Consider the following 15,576-nt stretch of genomic DNA (forward strand, 5'->3'; position numbering starts at 1 on the left):
CACTGAGTTGGTGAAGATCTAGCACCCATCCGCAGCAACCAGTCTGGAATCTGGATCTCTGATAGTAAAGCATGTTCCTTCTTTTCTGCTAATATCCAACACATATCCGTCAAAGTTATCTTGAGAATACTTGAGAGCTCCCTAAATCATACCTTAATTATTAACCCCTCTGGGCCGGTTTTATAATATCTGGTCCATAAGCAAAGAGAAGCTTATATGCTAGAAACAATCTTTTGTGATGTGTTGATATTTATTGGAGCAACTACAAAAGAACTTGTAATACTGTCAAATTTTGGTTCGGATGGTATATATAGCTCTTGCCGCAAGTGGCAAAAGGCGAGGTTCGATTTTGAAGGATGTTGGTCCTTGCTTCTATGTATAAATCTTAGGTTCTGGGAATATTTGGCTTTGTCTGTCCAGGAACTTCTATTCCAGCCTAAGTAGAAAAAAAACACAACTTGCAATGGTATGAACCACATTTTTTTAAGTTGAGCCCTTGATAATGAAAAAAATCTTGGTTGACTCATGAACAATGAATGTGATGGATTCTAATAAAGGATTTAATGGATGATTGTGATATCATCAGTGTATCTTTGGTAGATAAAAGATATTTAAATACATCAATAGATAATCAAAGTAGGGCTCCTTCTTATTCTCCAAAAAAAGAGAGGAAAAAGCAAAGAAAAGAAAAGAAAAGAAAAACCGATAATCACCCTTTCAAATTTTGGATGATGTATTTGTACATTGAGGTAAAAATGCATATAGAGATCAAGCGAACCTTCCAAAGTCAAGTGCAATCTGGAATTTTATTTTTATAAATACAATAGTATTCTTCTAATCCGCTTAATACTACAATTTTTTTTAAAAAAAAGTTCAAATAAGTTCTGTATACTCAAAAAGGTCAAGATCTTTAAATGGTTTACAGCTTAAAAAGAGTTTATATTTTCACTAAAAGGTTATAACAACATGGTAAGATTATTATAGTAAAAGATGACATATTTTTGCTTGAAGTCTGGCATTAGGTGTAGGGTTTTGTGCATCTTGCTATTAGAAATATTGGTTCTATTGCTTTTATGCGGTTGTAGTTGATGGTAACCTCTTTCTCTATAACAACTCAAGACCTTACTCAAATGGTTAGCTGAAAGGTATTATTTGGGTTTTTTGATCCTGTCTAAGTACCCAAGATTTACCCAGCAAATAACCGATGTCGGACTAAACACATGCTTGCATGGATCCTTACATACTCCTCTCGTTCAAGTCCTGATGTCCTTGTCAGACTAAAGGTTCAAATCCATTCAAATTTAATTACAAACACCACGATTGGCCCGTAGTCAGCCCTAATGGATCCGTACTATAGTGTCCCCTAGTCCACATAGGTTATGAGCCAAGTCCGCTCCGATACTATTTATAACAACCCAGGATCTCACTCAAAATGGCTAGCCGGAAGGTATTATTTGGGTTCTTTGATCCTGTATAAGTACCCAAGATCTATCCAGCGAATAATTAATGTGAGACTAAACACATGTCTGCACGGATCCTCACACTCTCCACCGGGAAAATGAAAGACATTTTACTAACAAAAGTCATCTTGCATTTTTCTCTCTCCATCTTATAGTTTTACAAATTCTCAAAAGAAGAATCAATGGATTTGTAGAACGACAAGAAAGTCTTATTGCCATTTACCATGCCCAACTCCCATAAACAACAAATGTTGTAAAGGATTTATAGCAAGAAACTGTGTATTTTATTAGAAATAAAAGAACCCATGCAAGTTGGACCAATAATGATCGATGTTGGATAAGATATCAACATGCATGGGAGCCGTACTGGTAGTTGCTTTCCATGCTTTGGAGGGACATGCCAAGCTGTTCTCATTGAACCCCAGAAAATTAATCAAATAACTTTTGGTTAGCAAGTCATCATACGATTGAATACATTATAGAGATGGAAATAGACTGAACTGTAACTTTGAAGCTAGAAGCCAAGTACCATCATTAGTTTTCATCATTGGGAATCCTGTTTACTTGGTGATGATCCTTAGAATATGATTCCAACTAACACCCATCTTCTCCTCAAAGATACTGTAAGTTAAATGGATTTGTCTAAGGGACAACAACAGATTTTTTTTTTTTTTTTTTGTGTTGGAGAGAGAAGATATTACATGCATTTGATGGGTAGGTGGCGCTTTATCATGCCCTTACCACTTTTTGGGTGGTTTAATGAGGTGGATATTATGCTTTAGTTCTACTCTATATATATATTTTGAAGCATATTGTAAAGATAAACTGACAAGGTAAATGTTATCATATTTGATAATATGAATATTTCGAATGATCTGTTTGATTGTGATACGTGTTATTATATAACTTTTGTTGTTTATATATTTGATAAATATATATAGAGTTTTAAAATTTTTAAATAATTTTTTTTAAAAAAAATTTAACTCTCACAATGCTTTACAGCATTGTTAAAAAAAAGCACTACCGACGCTTTTTAGAAATTTCGGCAAGTTGATTTTCAATGCTTGTATTGCGACGCTTTTGCGACGCTTTAGAAAGCGTCTGAAATAAAACTATCAACATTTATAAGCACCGGTGTAGAATGCCTGAAACTGATGTGGTGACATCAACTAAAATAGGTTGTTTTAGCAGACTATTGGCATGTTTAAAGGGATTAAAAGGGAAGTCTAGAGCTTAGCATTTTCAACCAACAGAAAGAAAATCTCATGGCTCCCCACTGCGTTGGTTATTGGTCCATGGAAGAGATTGCAGACCAAAGACAGAGAAGGGCTGGCATCAGATTAGTTTGGCCAAGGGACTTTAGTTAGAAGGACTACAATCTGATTTGCTTCTGGTCACAGATAAAGTAAAGCTATAAAGGAGCCAACAACTCGATAAGAAGCCCCAAAAAATAAGAAGGCTGATCTCCACCATTTCTCTCTCCCTCGTCTCCTCTCTTCTCACACGTCCTCTCTTCCTCTTCGCCGTGACCCAGCTCTACCCCTCCACCTTCATCTCGCCTCTCTTCTCCTTCTTCGTTTTTTCTCTTCTCCCTTTCTCCCGGTCTCTCCTAAGGTCCGTATGGTGTGCCTTCTATCGCACTGTAAAGTAGTGCAGGATAAAGTTTGTCGAGCGGACGTTAGAATATAGCCATTTCCCTATCATAATGATCATTAGTTTAGAACATAAATTTAAAAATTATTTGAAAATATTAGCCTGCGATTGAATTGATGATACATGTATCTGGTTTTTGAATTATTAGGTTCCGAGAAACTCTAACAATATGATTAGATTACTTGATTGTTGGTGTTTGCAAGATAAGTAATATTTGTTTGTAGTATTTGTTTAAAATTAATTGTGCAAATTATTATCATAATTTTAAAATATATTGCTAATTTTCTCTAATAATATGAGATTCAATTTATCATTACCATTTTACTTATTAACTATATGATTAAATCTTCACTACGAGATCAAACATGTAAAATTAAGTTGGTCGTATGTTCAGCTATAAAATTCAAAGTGACATTGTAAAATAAAAAAGACTTTATACATACATACATACATACATACAACCTATGTATTTGGGTCCTTGGATTGGGTTCCTTTCTTTATTCATATCTAGAACCTATGTCTACCTTATTCCAGTAATGGTTGAGTACAAGTTCCGGTACCTTATTAATATGGTATGGACCAGTACAGCATGATATTTTTATGAACATATGGTGCATCTTTTTTTACTAGCACGACAAAATTAAGAAAAGGTATCAACAAAAAACACAATTTGAGTTAGGGTGGTTTAAGTCAGGTTGATTCAAGACATTCTAATGTCGGTTTGGTTGGTGCTTTAAATTTAGAAATTTGTACTTGATTGGGTTTAGTTAGGTTGAGAGGAATACAAAGAACATGGTTAAGCTTCAGTTAGATCGCCTGTAATAGAAATTGAGTTCGATTTAGATTCGGTTGGGTTTCCCATGCTCTAATCTAAACCCAGTCCAACTTGAAACGAGGTTGACATGTTTCAACCAAAGCCAACCCAAGGTGTATATATATCAGCCCAACCTGAGTCAGATTACAGATTAGATTATTAGATGGTTAAGGTTTGGGTTAACCTAAATCGAGCTGTGTCTCTTTATTTAGGCAATAAATCCTCTACATGCTAGAGATGAAGCTGGTGCAAAGAGGGTCTTAACTTCCAAAAAGAAGATGGTGACATATTTCAGATGAAGAAGATCTAAAGCTAAGTCCAGATTGTCCAACTTGTTTAATGCCAAATTATGAGGCTTGCATGTCAAATCCTTGACTCAAAAAATGTTACTCAAGTTTGATAGTTCTTGTCTAGAAGAATGTGGTATACCATAGTTATCATTTTTAAAACCAACTTCCTATACATTAATCTGATAGATTGCTTTACTGGAGCCATCACTTGAATTGTTCAAGATTAGACTACTTTCATAACTTCCTACATCGTCGTAGCTATCCAATGCATCTATAAGTTGAACAAACTAAAATTTGGATGGGGGATGTGTGGCCAAAATAGTGAAGAGCTTTTTAAAATGAAGAGCTGTTTCATTAATCTGATTTTCTCATTGTAAGGTATTCAAGTCAAACATGAATTTGGGATACTTTTTATTTATTCTTAAATTTCTCCTTTTTAAAATGGTTGTCAAGCAAATTAAATGTTCCATTAGGCTCTGAAAAAATTCTTCTTTTTATTTTAATTTTTCATTGTAATTGAGTTTTATTGCACTAGAGAATGGGTCCTAAGTGTTCAAGGAGCCGACACCTAAATATCCATGTATTTTCATCGATTTTATATTTTTTTGAGTTTGATAAAATTGAGATTTTTCTCATTAATATAGTTGTAAGATGTGATCCAGCAAAGGAGTTGTGATGCAAGGCTACGGTTTTCAAGAAAAGGAACTTGTAAGAGGCCAGGCGACTTAAATCAACTTTTGATGGAGATTTTGGTGCAAGACAGAAAACCTTTTAGTAAAGTTTAATAAAATGCTAACTGTGAGGTAGAAGATCCAGCAAAAAGAAAAGGTGTGAAAAGCCTTCTATTTATCCCTACAATCTTCTCTCTGAATTTTTAACCATTCTTTATTCTTATTACTTTTGTTATCTATTTTAAATTTTTCAATTATTGCTTTCTCATATTTTATTGTGAAACTTGTTGTGCTTACTATGTATGCTGCGGAAAAAGATAGCTTTTAACTTCTTTACTCCATAAGCTCTCAAAACCCTAGCACTTTATTTTTATTTTTATTTTTTTGTTGTTGAACAAATAATTTATAAAATTCTAGTGCGGATATATCAAAAAAAAATCAAAAAATAGCAAGTCTTGGAGCGCTCTAGACAACTTCCTCTTCCAACCTATAGGGCTCTTTCGGAGTGATCTGCCACATACTAGCACTCCTTATTGGTTAGACTACATTTGGCTATCGACATGCATAAGTTTTCATATATTTATTTTTAATAAATGGATTGTTTCTACTGTTCAAGCATCCATAAATGTGACATCCCACTAGGGAAGATGTGCATTTTAGCTAAAAATCATCAGTGAATTTAGTGTTCTCTAAAAGTTCACACATTTCTTTTATTATATTCGTCACGAATAACCTGATATCAATTGTAAGGTTGGATTATTGTCCACCTTGACACATTTCGTACCATATGCATATAGTCTAATTAAACTAAAAGTTTTGTCCAATTTGAATCGATCTCAAGTCAAGCAAGCTAGAAAGCAATCGAAGAGATGAGCCTTAGAAGCATGCAAACGGATAGGTCTAGAATAAGTCTTGTACGAGTCCTTCAATCGAGTCCCTCTTCTTTAATAGGCACTTTCCGGTAGCAGGTTTTCTTATCTTGACACATTTGTGGTGTAGAACTTTTCAGAGAATTTAAGAACAATGAAATGTGGCCACAAAATGTAAGCCTAAGTTACTCTGAAATAATCAACCTCAAAATGTCAAGGAGAAGGAAAGAAGAGGTAAATGAAGAATATGAAGTCTTAGCGTTTAAAGCAAACAGAAATAAAATTATGGTCAGTTCATTCATCAATAGAAATCATCAGCTCCACAAAAAATAATTGAAAATCAGAAGTGGAAACTGATCTTATGACCTAACTAATGAAAACTTTTCTAAGGAGTTGGGACCACTTAAAATGTTTCCTCCTTAGAGTCTACAACAAATTAAATAGTGGCAGAGAATAATATGGTAGAAATAAAAGTTGGGGAATGAAATGGAAGTCAGGTAGAGAGGCAAACCATCCAGATTTTTAAGTCACAAACAAGTAAAGCTCACAACAAGAGACCATTTCATGAAGCATTAGCATGTTAATTTAATGAGCAAGAGCATGAAACCTTAGAATACAGTGATAGAAAATTCAAATCCTTTTGTGCCTTTTGGATTGCAACTGTTGTTGGTAATATTATGATTAAAGCTGGGCTATAATCCAGTGATTGCACCTATCCTCCATTTGAAGGAGGTTTTGGATGCAACCCCCTCAGAGGTGCTTTTCCAAGTGTATGACCTAGGTAATTCTTACATGGTGCAAATTCCCCCATGAAGGAGGTTTTAGATGCAGAGGTACAGGAGGTGCTTGTCCAAGTATATGACCCAGGTAATTCCTACATGGTGCAAGGCTTCATCAAAAGAAATTCCTACATGGTGCAAGTGCCCCTACTGTTATCCTTAACAAAAAAAAAAAGATAGCGAGTAGCACTAAGTACATGGGATACAAATGAGGGAGAAGATTGTTGCAATCCAATCAACCAATGAGATGGATGGTCACTACACCCCACCCCCCCGCACCTTTTTTTTAAAAAAAATAGATGTAAAGGCCAATAAAGAGCCCCACCATCTTTCATTAAGGCAAATGAAAGCTGCAACACAAAACCAGCCTAATGCTTTGGAGGTTTAATTCCTAATTATTTTAAACTTATATTAATAAATGATTCTCTTCTCTTGTATTTCTTTCTTTCACATAGGGTGAGAGAGCTTCACAACCAAGGGTTTGTTCTGTGAGAGCTCAGTCTGTTGTACATGAAAAGAACTATGGGGAAGTGAGAGTATTGTAAGTATAAAAATTAGCATATTCTTGGACAAACATACTCTCCACTCTAGATATATAACATTGGCCTGCATTACCTAGTAATAGGCTAATTACTACATTGCGTACGTAATTCAGCAGCTAAGGCCAATCTAGATATCCATCTGCACCATAGAAGCACATTTTGATTCTGCGAGACATATTGGATCATATACACAGTATTTTTGGACCCTGAAATAATCTAGTGGAGCTGGGGGTGCATGGTAAAAACCTCTTGACCAAGTATCAGTTGATTAGAGTATTTAGCATCATGGCTTCAAATTGCCTAGAAATTTTCTATATGTGCTCCCGGATCCATAGAATCTTAAACTAACAAGAGGGAGGTCCCCACTCAGTTAATGGCCACTGTAGGTGTTGTCCCCCTTATTAATCTCTTTTCTTTCTCCATTGTACATGTGCTTTTGGATATTTGTAGCAGGTCAATTCCAACAGGAAATCCATACAACTCCAAGGTACTATGTGTTCATGCAGTCTTTTAATTATAGTCTTTTAATTATCGGAGTTGGTTAGATTCCATAGATTTAGCTCCCATTTTTCATCGATCTTGGTACTCTTTTTACCAATGACATGGAGCAGAAAGGCACACTTGAGCTTCATTCCTACACATATGGAGGGGATCAAAAGGCCTAAGCTAGAGTAAGCATGGCCAGGATCGATGCTTACTGATGACAAGCTCTATGGAGTGCTAGCAAGTTTGGAAGCATCTCAAAAGTTGGCTAGGAGTCAGCTTGTCAATGTTAATTTGAGATCCCAATCTTCAAAGACAACTGATACTTTAAATAAAATTTCTTGTAGTTAAGAGTCTACATGGTGGTAGACTTCATCTTCTGGGCTGATGACCTAAACTTGTGACATGGGATTAATTTGAAGAGGTCACCATCTGCATGGCTGCGTCATTTATTTTAATATCTTTTTGGAATTACTATAAACATTCGCTTTCATTAATTTTGTAGATATGTTACATTGACTTGATCACACATGAAAAGATGGTCAAGGAAGAGAGACAAAAGAGGAGTCATCTATTACAAAGGAATAAAATCTTGTGTTTTGAATGTCTTCTTTCATGTTTCTTTCTCTTCGTTTTCTTTTTTAATATTTTGCATGGTATATCGTAGCTATTCTCTATCTAGGTATCTCAGTTGTTGTTAAGCAAAAGTTACTTTGAGATGGTCTAGTTTAGACGTGCAAGTTAGTGAAAGAGGAAAAACCTAGTCAAATGGAGATGTAGGCTTAGAAAGATTAGAGCAAACAGAAACTAGGCTTATTGCTTTCATGGTCCAAAGAGGAATCTTTTGAGCGCACTATGACTGAGGCTTCAAGTCATTTTTTTTTCTTATATTCGTACGACTTCATCTTTGAGGTGGTTGAGCTTTGATTTATTTGGCGTCGTAGGAACCATGCCGACCATCTATAGAGTCGCATGCCAATTGAAGCTTCTATATTATATATCTACACTATAGTAAAAAGAGGCTTTGGCGATGCTTTATATGATCTTTACCGATGCTTATAAGTATCGGTAATATTCTTTCCGGCACTTTTAAAAGCGTCGCCAAAGCATTGCTTATGTTAAAGTGAAGAACTAATATCACATATTTGCACCATCAAGCTACCACGGTGACTATTTAATTTGTTGCCTATGCAATTTGTGGATGAATAATATGTTTATTTACTATGAAGTGGCATTGCAATATACATCCTCAAAAACCTTGATTCTTTCACACTTGCACCATTTCCATAGAACTATGCTGGTGGTAGCCACATTGTACATTTCTTTGATACAATTGAACCCTAGACCTTCTAGGGATGGCTCATAAGTACTCAAGGTTTGAACACAAAATCTCCTCCCACAAGAAAAGGGGTGAAACCATTAAGCTATAACCCTATTTGCTCTTTGCATCTCATTTCAGAATTAGATATTGATAGACCTTTTTCTTTTAAGACATGTATGTGCCTCGAGAGAAGTAAGGTCCGGAGATAACCCTTCCGAGGCCTTGTAAGCGGGTCAGGAGATGGCCGAGCCGTAGCCTCATGGTCTGTCGACCATTCTTCAGTTGACAGAATTATGGTTCCTAACCAAGGGGATCAAAAAAATATAAAAAAAGGAAGGAGAAAGAGGCAAAGAAAGAAGAGAAAGGGCAACAAAAATGGGAAAAAACGTTAAAAGAAATGAAGAAACCCTAGAACTATTAGAATAGAGGCAAAGAAAGAAGAGAAGAAGACTGGAAAAGAATACCTACTAAAGAATCAAAATGAAGGAAGAGCAAATGAAAGAAACCTTCAACTACTGGCTTTGACTGTGAAAAAGAAGGGAGGGGGGGCTATGGTGAAGAAGCGCTCACTCACTTTCGCTTTGGACGTTCCAATTACAGAAATGCCCATAATGGAGAAGGAAGGAAGGTAGTTCGTCTTATAGAATCCTCAGACGGTGCGGATCAATCCGATCATTTGAATGCTTCGTTCGATCTCCCTCCACATGTCGCCCCGGCATTTAATTTTGGGCGATCACACAGATCATCGTTATTAAGAAGTCTAATTATCTCAAGGATCCCACCATAAATGATAATATCTCAGCAAGGTCGGTGAACACCACTAGATAATATATGCAGTCAGAACCCTCTAAAAAGCTCAAGAAATGGCCAAAAAAAGTGACCTCAACCGGTTGGCCCAACAACTTACTTCGACATATCAGCTCGGTAAATTGGCACAACTACTTTGTTCACTCGAGTGTAGAAAATCAACTCGGATTTGGAAGTGGGGAGTAACAGATATGCCTTGGATTCGACCTTTCCCAACATGGACATACCGACCAATGGGTGTTCCCACGTGGCCTCTGTTAAAAGTACCATAAAAGCCATTAAGGCTCGCCCAATGAGAGGCCATTACCGCTCATCCGATGATCATGCACAGCTAAGCCAGTTAAGATGTATGTTCGCGTCACTCGTTTACAAACTCCGACCCTCGTCTGAAAAAATAGCACCTAAGAGACCTTTACGTATACTTTCTCTACTTGCCGCCACTCTCTCTGTTGAGTCTTCGCTATTTTTCTAGGATTCTTGCTTGACTTAAGTATCAGAGGATCTTTCATTAAGCAAACTCCGGTAAGTAGACTTCTTTCCTGTTTCAGGTCGGACAATTTGCTCCAGCCTATTCATATGAGCATAGCCACCATCGACCATTTTCCTTATCATCTTTAGCTCAAACCGACCTTACGGATCCAACCAGCATTTTCACCGACCTCACCAGCACTTGCGATCACATTAGCATCAATCTCCAAGCGCCCCACGATTGGGCTGGATTTTGGCGGCAACGAGTCCCACTCAAAGGGCAAGAGAGTCCCTTCTAATGCTGCATTGAACTCAACAATTTTTTTCCCCATAATGTTCCCCTCCTACATATACTATTCAAATATTTATAGCTCCTCAAACCAAATAGCAAATTATAGAACTCTTGCATTCAAACCTGATTTACAGGGCCATTGGAAGAAGCAGGTATCAAAGGGCATCACAGGTATGGCATTCAAGATTTCCTCTTTTTTTCCTGAAAAAAAAAACGTTGCCTGGAGTCTTCTTAAACTAGAATACAACTCACTTGTTTTAAAAAAAGACTCCATGCCACGGTTTTTTTTTTTTTCTATCGTTGCCATTCTTCCTCCTCCTTTCCTGACACACTCTTTGTCCGTTTTGTTCTCATCTTTTTGATCTTTTAATACAATGGCATGACTTTCCCTCTTCTTCAATTCAAAAAAAAAGAAAACCAAATGACAAATGGCGTCCAGAGGCCTCTGGAGTCGGCTTAGTTTGGGGGCAAAAGTCTAAAAGGTCTAGCTCAAATCACTTAAAATTTTGTGACCTCAAAAGACCTGGTAATAAGAATATAATTTCTAGAAGATTGTAAGTATGCATGAGAAGACTCGGCCTACAGAAAGTCCAAATCATATGACGTGGTATTATCCCGCGACCAAGACAACGTCATTGATCTGAACTTTTGAAATTATTATATCCACTCCCCCAATTCCCTTGTTTTTTAGATATTCTTTGTTTATGTTACTCTCGAATCATGATTTTTTGACTATATATATATATATATATATTTATAAATGAATCTACACTTGTGTCGATTTCTACTTAAATCCAATTCAAGTCTAGGTTTAAGGATTAGAGCCTCACATAATTGATATAAGCTGTTAGATATGATCTACTATCTCTAGATTGCTTACATATCTAAAATTATATTATTTGGAGATGTTCAATATCCATACATTAAGTGGTCCAAAAATGTTTTCTGTTGAGCGAGGAAACATATTAATAGCACCCTCCCAGGTGGAAGGGACAAGGGTGGTGTGCCTCCACATGGCAGGCTGAACAAGGAAACGGGACCGTATTTAATAGGTCCAAGTTCAGATGTTCAAGTATGCTAAATTCTAAGCATACCAATCTGGGCATGTGAATCTTGCACGCCATTTTATTTTATTTTTTTTAAATGAAAATACACCAGAATCTTGCAATCAGAATTAGGCACCTAATTATGACCAAAAAGCAACGTGTGTCACAAAATTTACGGACTTGTAGACCCTGACATCTAATGAAGACTTCAGCCAGCTCCTTCCCTCGTAGCTCACATGTTTCCAAATAACCATGGTATAGAAATGTGAATATGTGACTGTAAAAGTAGAAAAAAAAAGAATGATGCAAGTTTGACGCATGTTTTGTTATGACATCTCTCGTATATTTTTTTGAAAAATATATGTAATTAAGGTGAATGGTCATGTGTAACACGACTCCTTGACCAAAAATTTTCTGGAAGCCGTTGGCTCCTCCATCTCTCTATATATAAACTTACTTGTGTGGGAATCCAGGCTCAGAACTCAAAACACCAATTAAAGGTGGCATCATAAAGTTCCACATAGAGAGAGAGAGAGAGAGAGAGAGAGAGAGAGAGAGAGAGAGAGAGGGTGGGTGTCTTTCTGCGTGTGGAGAGACAGAGATCTGGAGAGAGATGGGACAAAGGCGAGGTCGAGCGCCATGCTGCGAGAAGGTTGGGCTGAAGAAGGGGCCATGGACGCCGGTTGAAGATGCGAAGCTCATAGGTTACATTCAGAAGCATGGACACGAGAATTGGCGTGGTCTCCCCAAACAAGCAGGTGCGTACTACTTTGATTTGTTCTCTTGGTTTATCCAAGACCTTTGCGAGTAATAGAGCTTGGAATACATTTTGGTTCACATTTTGGTCTCCCTTCAATAAAAGAGATGAGGGATTTGGGAAGATGTAAGTGGAAGGCTAAATGATCATGTCGCGGTGATACAGAAAGATATTTTTTTAGATTTCTTAGTTCGGTATAAATACTTACAACGAATAACCGACGTGGGACTAAATACATGTCTGCAGAAATCTTCGCAATAAAATAGCAACGCATGATGCTGTTTTCCTTGAAGAATATAACTTAAGCTAGAAAGTTAGAGATTTTGTTAATTCGATGCAGGTTTGCTTCGATGCGGGAAGAGCTGCCGCTTAAGGTGGATTAATTACCTTCGGCCCGACATAAAGAGAGGAAACATCACAAAAGAGGAAGAGGAAACCATCATCAGGCTTCATGGACAGATGGGGAACAAGTAAGATTATAGAATCCAAAGTCTAGCTTATTAGGTCCATTTCATCATAATGCTTCAGCTTTTATCAAGGCTTAAATTAACTTACTATATATTGTTGTTCAGATGGTCCAAAATCGCCTCATGCCTCCCCGGAAGGACCGATAATGAGATCAAGAATCTGTGGAATACCCACTTAAGGAAGAGACTAACACCAAAGGAATCGAATAATCCTTCGACCAACAAAACTAAAGTTCCTCCAAGCTCACCCTCCAACTCTAACATTTCATGCGACAATGATGGTAATACAAAGATTGATGAGGACGGCAAGCAACCAAATGTTGGATCCTCTGAACCTTTAGAAGGAAATAACTCATATGACATGGAATGCAGTCAAGATTCAGTGAACATAATGAGTGAACTCTTCATGGAGATAGATCAATGCATGCTCATAGAAGGATTATCTGACCTTTCAGCAGATGACTGTAGAGATTCTTCAGGCATCTCTTCATTGGAATCACACATAACATCTTGTGATTTCCAGGAGAAGTCAGTCCAACAACCACTGCAGGACGACGGAAAGAACCACCAAGATTACTTAATCCGAGTACCTGAAATCTCCATCGATGCAGAAATTTGGAGCATAACAGATGATGTGGGTCCAGTGGTGGAAGGTGGAGCTCACACCATTCCAATAACCTCTGAAGGAGATTCAACAAGAGAGGTTGATGACAAGGGTTGGTTGGCTTACTTAGAAAAGGAGCTTGACTTGGAGGGAACAATGGATCTCAATGCGGTTGAGCAACTTTGTCCGACGGGATATCTTGGTGGGGTTTTGGAGGACTTTGATCCAGTCTCCTGTTATTTTCAGAAGAGACACTGTCCGCCTCCCTCGGATCTTGCATCCCAGGTTGGTCAATAGGATGACTCAAATGGTGGAAAAAAGCTGCAACGTCATGCAACCATCGTTAGGTCTTTCGACCCCCACTATACTTTGCTTGAATCATATTAACCTTGACCGTGTATATTTTCTCATGGGGTTATTGTCATCCTATCATCATGATGAGATCATATTAACATCAAACATATATCTTCTATGGTGCACGGTTTGCACTGCAAAGTTCTGTGCAGCATTCGATAGCCGCTATCAGTAGATAGACATTTTATTTGATATATAGCTGCCCATCTACTGATGGTGGCTATCAAGTGCTGCACAGTACTTTACGATGCAAATAACGCACCTCAGAGAATTTTGAGTCGCCGTCGACGTCTCTCTCCCTCTTGTGAATATGCTGGGGGGAGGATGGGTGCGGGTGGCTTAGACACAAGGTAGGGGACCTGACAAAATGCTCATTTGAGGGTGGTCTCAGAATCTGGTCAATACCAACTACAAAGTTTATATGGCTTAACTATTGCGTGCAGATAGGGCACAGTTTTCTTCTAATAATTATTGTGCGTGTGTGTGACTTAGAATATGGTCAATCCCTACTAGACAAAATTTACATAGTTTAATGCGTCTTCTAATAATGTTTTCTCAGCTCAATTATTTGTCTCCATGTATGAGACGGTGAACGACACGATAGAAAGTGGATAGCAAATCAGCCCACTTTTTTTTTTAGGAAAAAAAACTTTGCATGGGCGATATAAGAAATTTTTGAGATAATGATGACATGCATGAATGAATTAAATCGGAAGGTGCAAACAATTAGACTGCAAGATCCTTGTAACAAAACCATATATATATATATATATATATATATATATATATATATATATTTGATGAGATAAGAATAATGTAAGGATGGTTTCATCAGGCAACTCTCTAACATTCTTTTCCAAATCTATTCCAAATAGCAAAAGATAAAGCATTTCTGCTTTGTAAACATCTTCATCATCAAATCTATTCTTTCCACCAAGTTATACGAGCAAATCCAACTTGACCTCTAGCAATTTGAATCTGTCCTCCAATCCAACTCACTGAACCTAATGATAGTTAGGGTTGGCAATGTTTCATTGTTTAACCCATTTAGCTTGACCCAACCTGTTATAGGTCGGATTAGGTTATCTATTTAACAAAATAATCAAGTTCAAGTTTAGAGTTTTGACCTATTTAATAAATAGATCAAGTTTGGATTTATAAATTTTTGATCTATCTTACATCTGATCTTATCTGTATCTTATCCGATCCGACCCGATTGCCATCTCCATGTACTACCTTGATGTAACCCCAACGCCTCTGGTTGGAAGCCATTTAACTTAAGCCCATCTCTTCAGCATGGAATGAAGACCTCGGCTATGGCCCATAAAGTGCCCAGTTGGAAGGAGAGAAATAATGGGTCTTCCACAACAGAATACAAAACTCACGGCTTCTCCAAGCATCAAAGAATGTTTTAATATTCTTTGAACTTCATAGCTTTCAACTCCTTCCTCCTTTAGACACAATCTATTACTGCAGTTACCTATTCTACTTGTTTTAATTTAGTCCTGCAATTGTACTCTTTCATCGATTTAATCAAAATTCAGGTCCTGCAATTATACTCTTTCATCGATTTAATCCAAATTCAGGTACACACCAGTAGAAGAAGAAGAAGAAAAAAGGACAACTAGTTGCCTTAGCTTGTGTGAGATTTATAGGATCAGTAGGGAAGTTCCGGGTCCATATCCTTCCTTCTTGAGGATAACCAAGAGATAACAGTGAGAGAATCACCCTCCACCCAGAGTGTGCTTGCTCTAAGAACTTGGGTAGCAAATTTTGGCTAGAAAAATAAATAATGAAGGATATCAAATTAGTGTAAACAAAGGCAAGATAGAGAGTTTTCATAAAAGATATATCAATCTTTAGAACTTACTATATAGTTACCTTTTCACAAAAGATAAT

The 15,576-nt window shown here is 37.1% G+C and overlaps 1 protein-coding gene across 1 annotated transcript; it reads left to right on the forward strand.

The window, feature by feature from the left end:
• The first annotated feature begins 12,082 nt into the window (after window positions 1–12,082).
• Window positions 12,083–13,750, forward strand: LOC103709857 (transcription factor MYB13-like). Its single transcript, XM_008795381.2, has 3 exons — window positions 12,083–12,253; window positions 12,593–12,722; window positions 12,825–13,750. Exons 1-3 carry the CDS (start codon window positions 12,109–12,111, stop codon window positions 13,618–13,620), a joined length of 1,071 nt encoding a protein of 356 aa, XP_008793603.2. The 5' UTR covers window positions 12,083–12,108; the 3' UTR covers window positions 13,621–13,750.
• Window positions 13,751–15,576: the final 1,826 nt, after the last annotated feature.

The sequence above is a fragment of the Phoenix dactylifera genome, chromosome 16 (genome assembly GCF_009389715.1).
Source record: "Phoenix dactylifera cultivar Barhee BC4 chromosome 16, palm_55x_up_171113_PBpolish2nd_filt_p, whole genome shotgun sequence".
Classification (NCBI taxonomy): domain Eukaryota; kingdom Viridiplantae; phylum Streptophyta; class Magnoliopsida; order Arecales; family Arecaceae; genus Phoenix; species Phoenix dactylifera.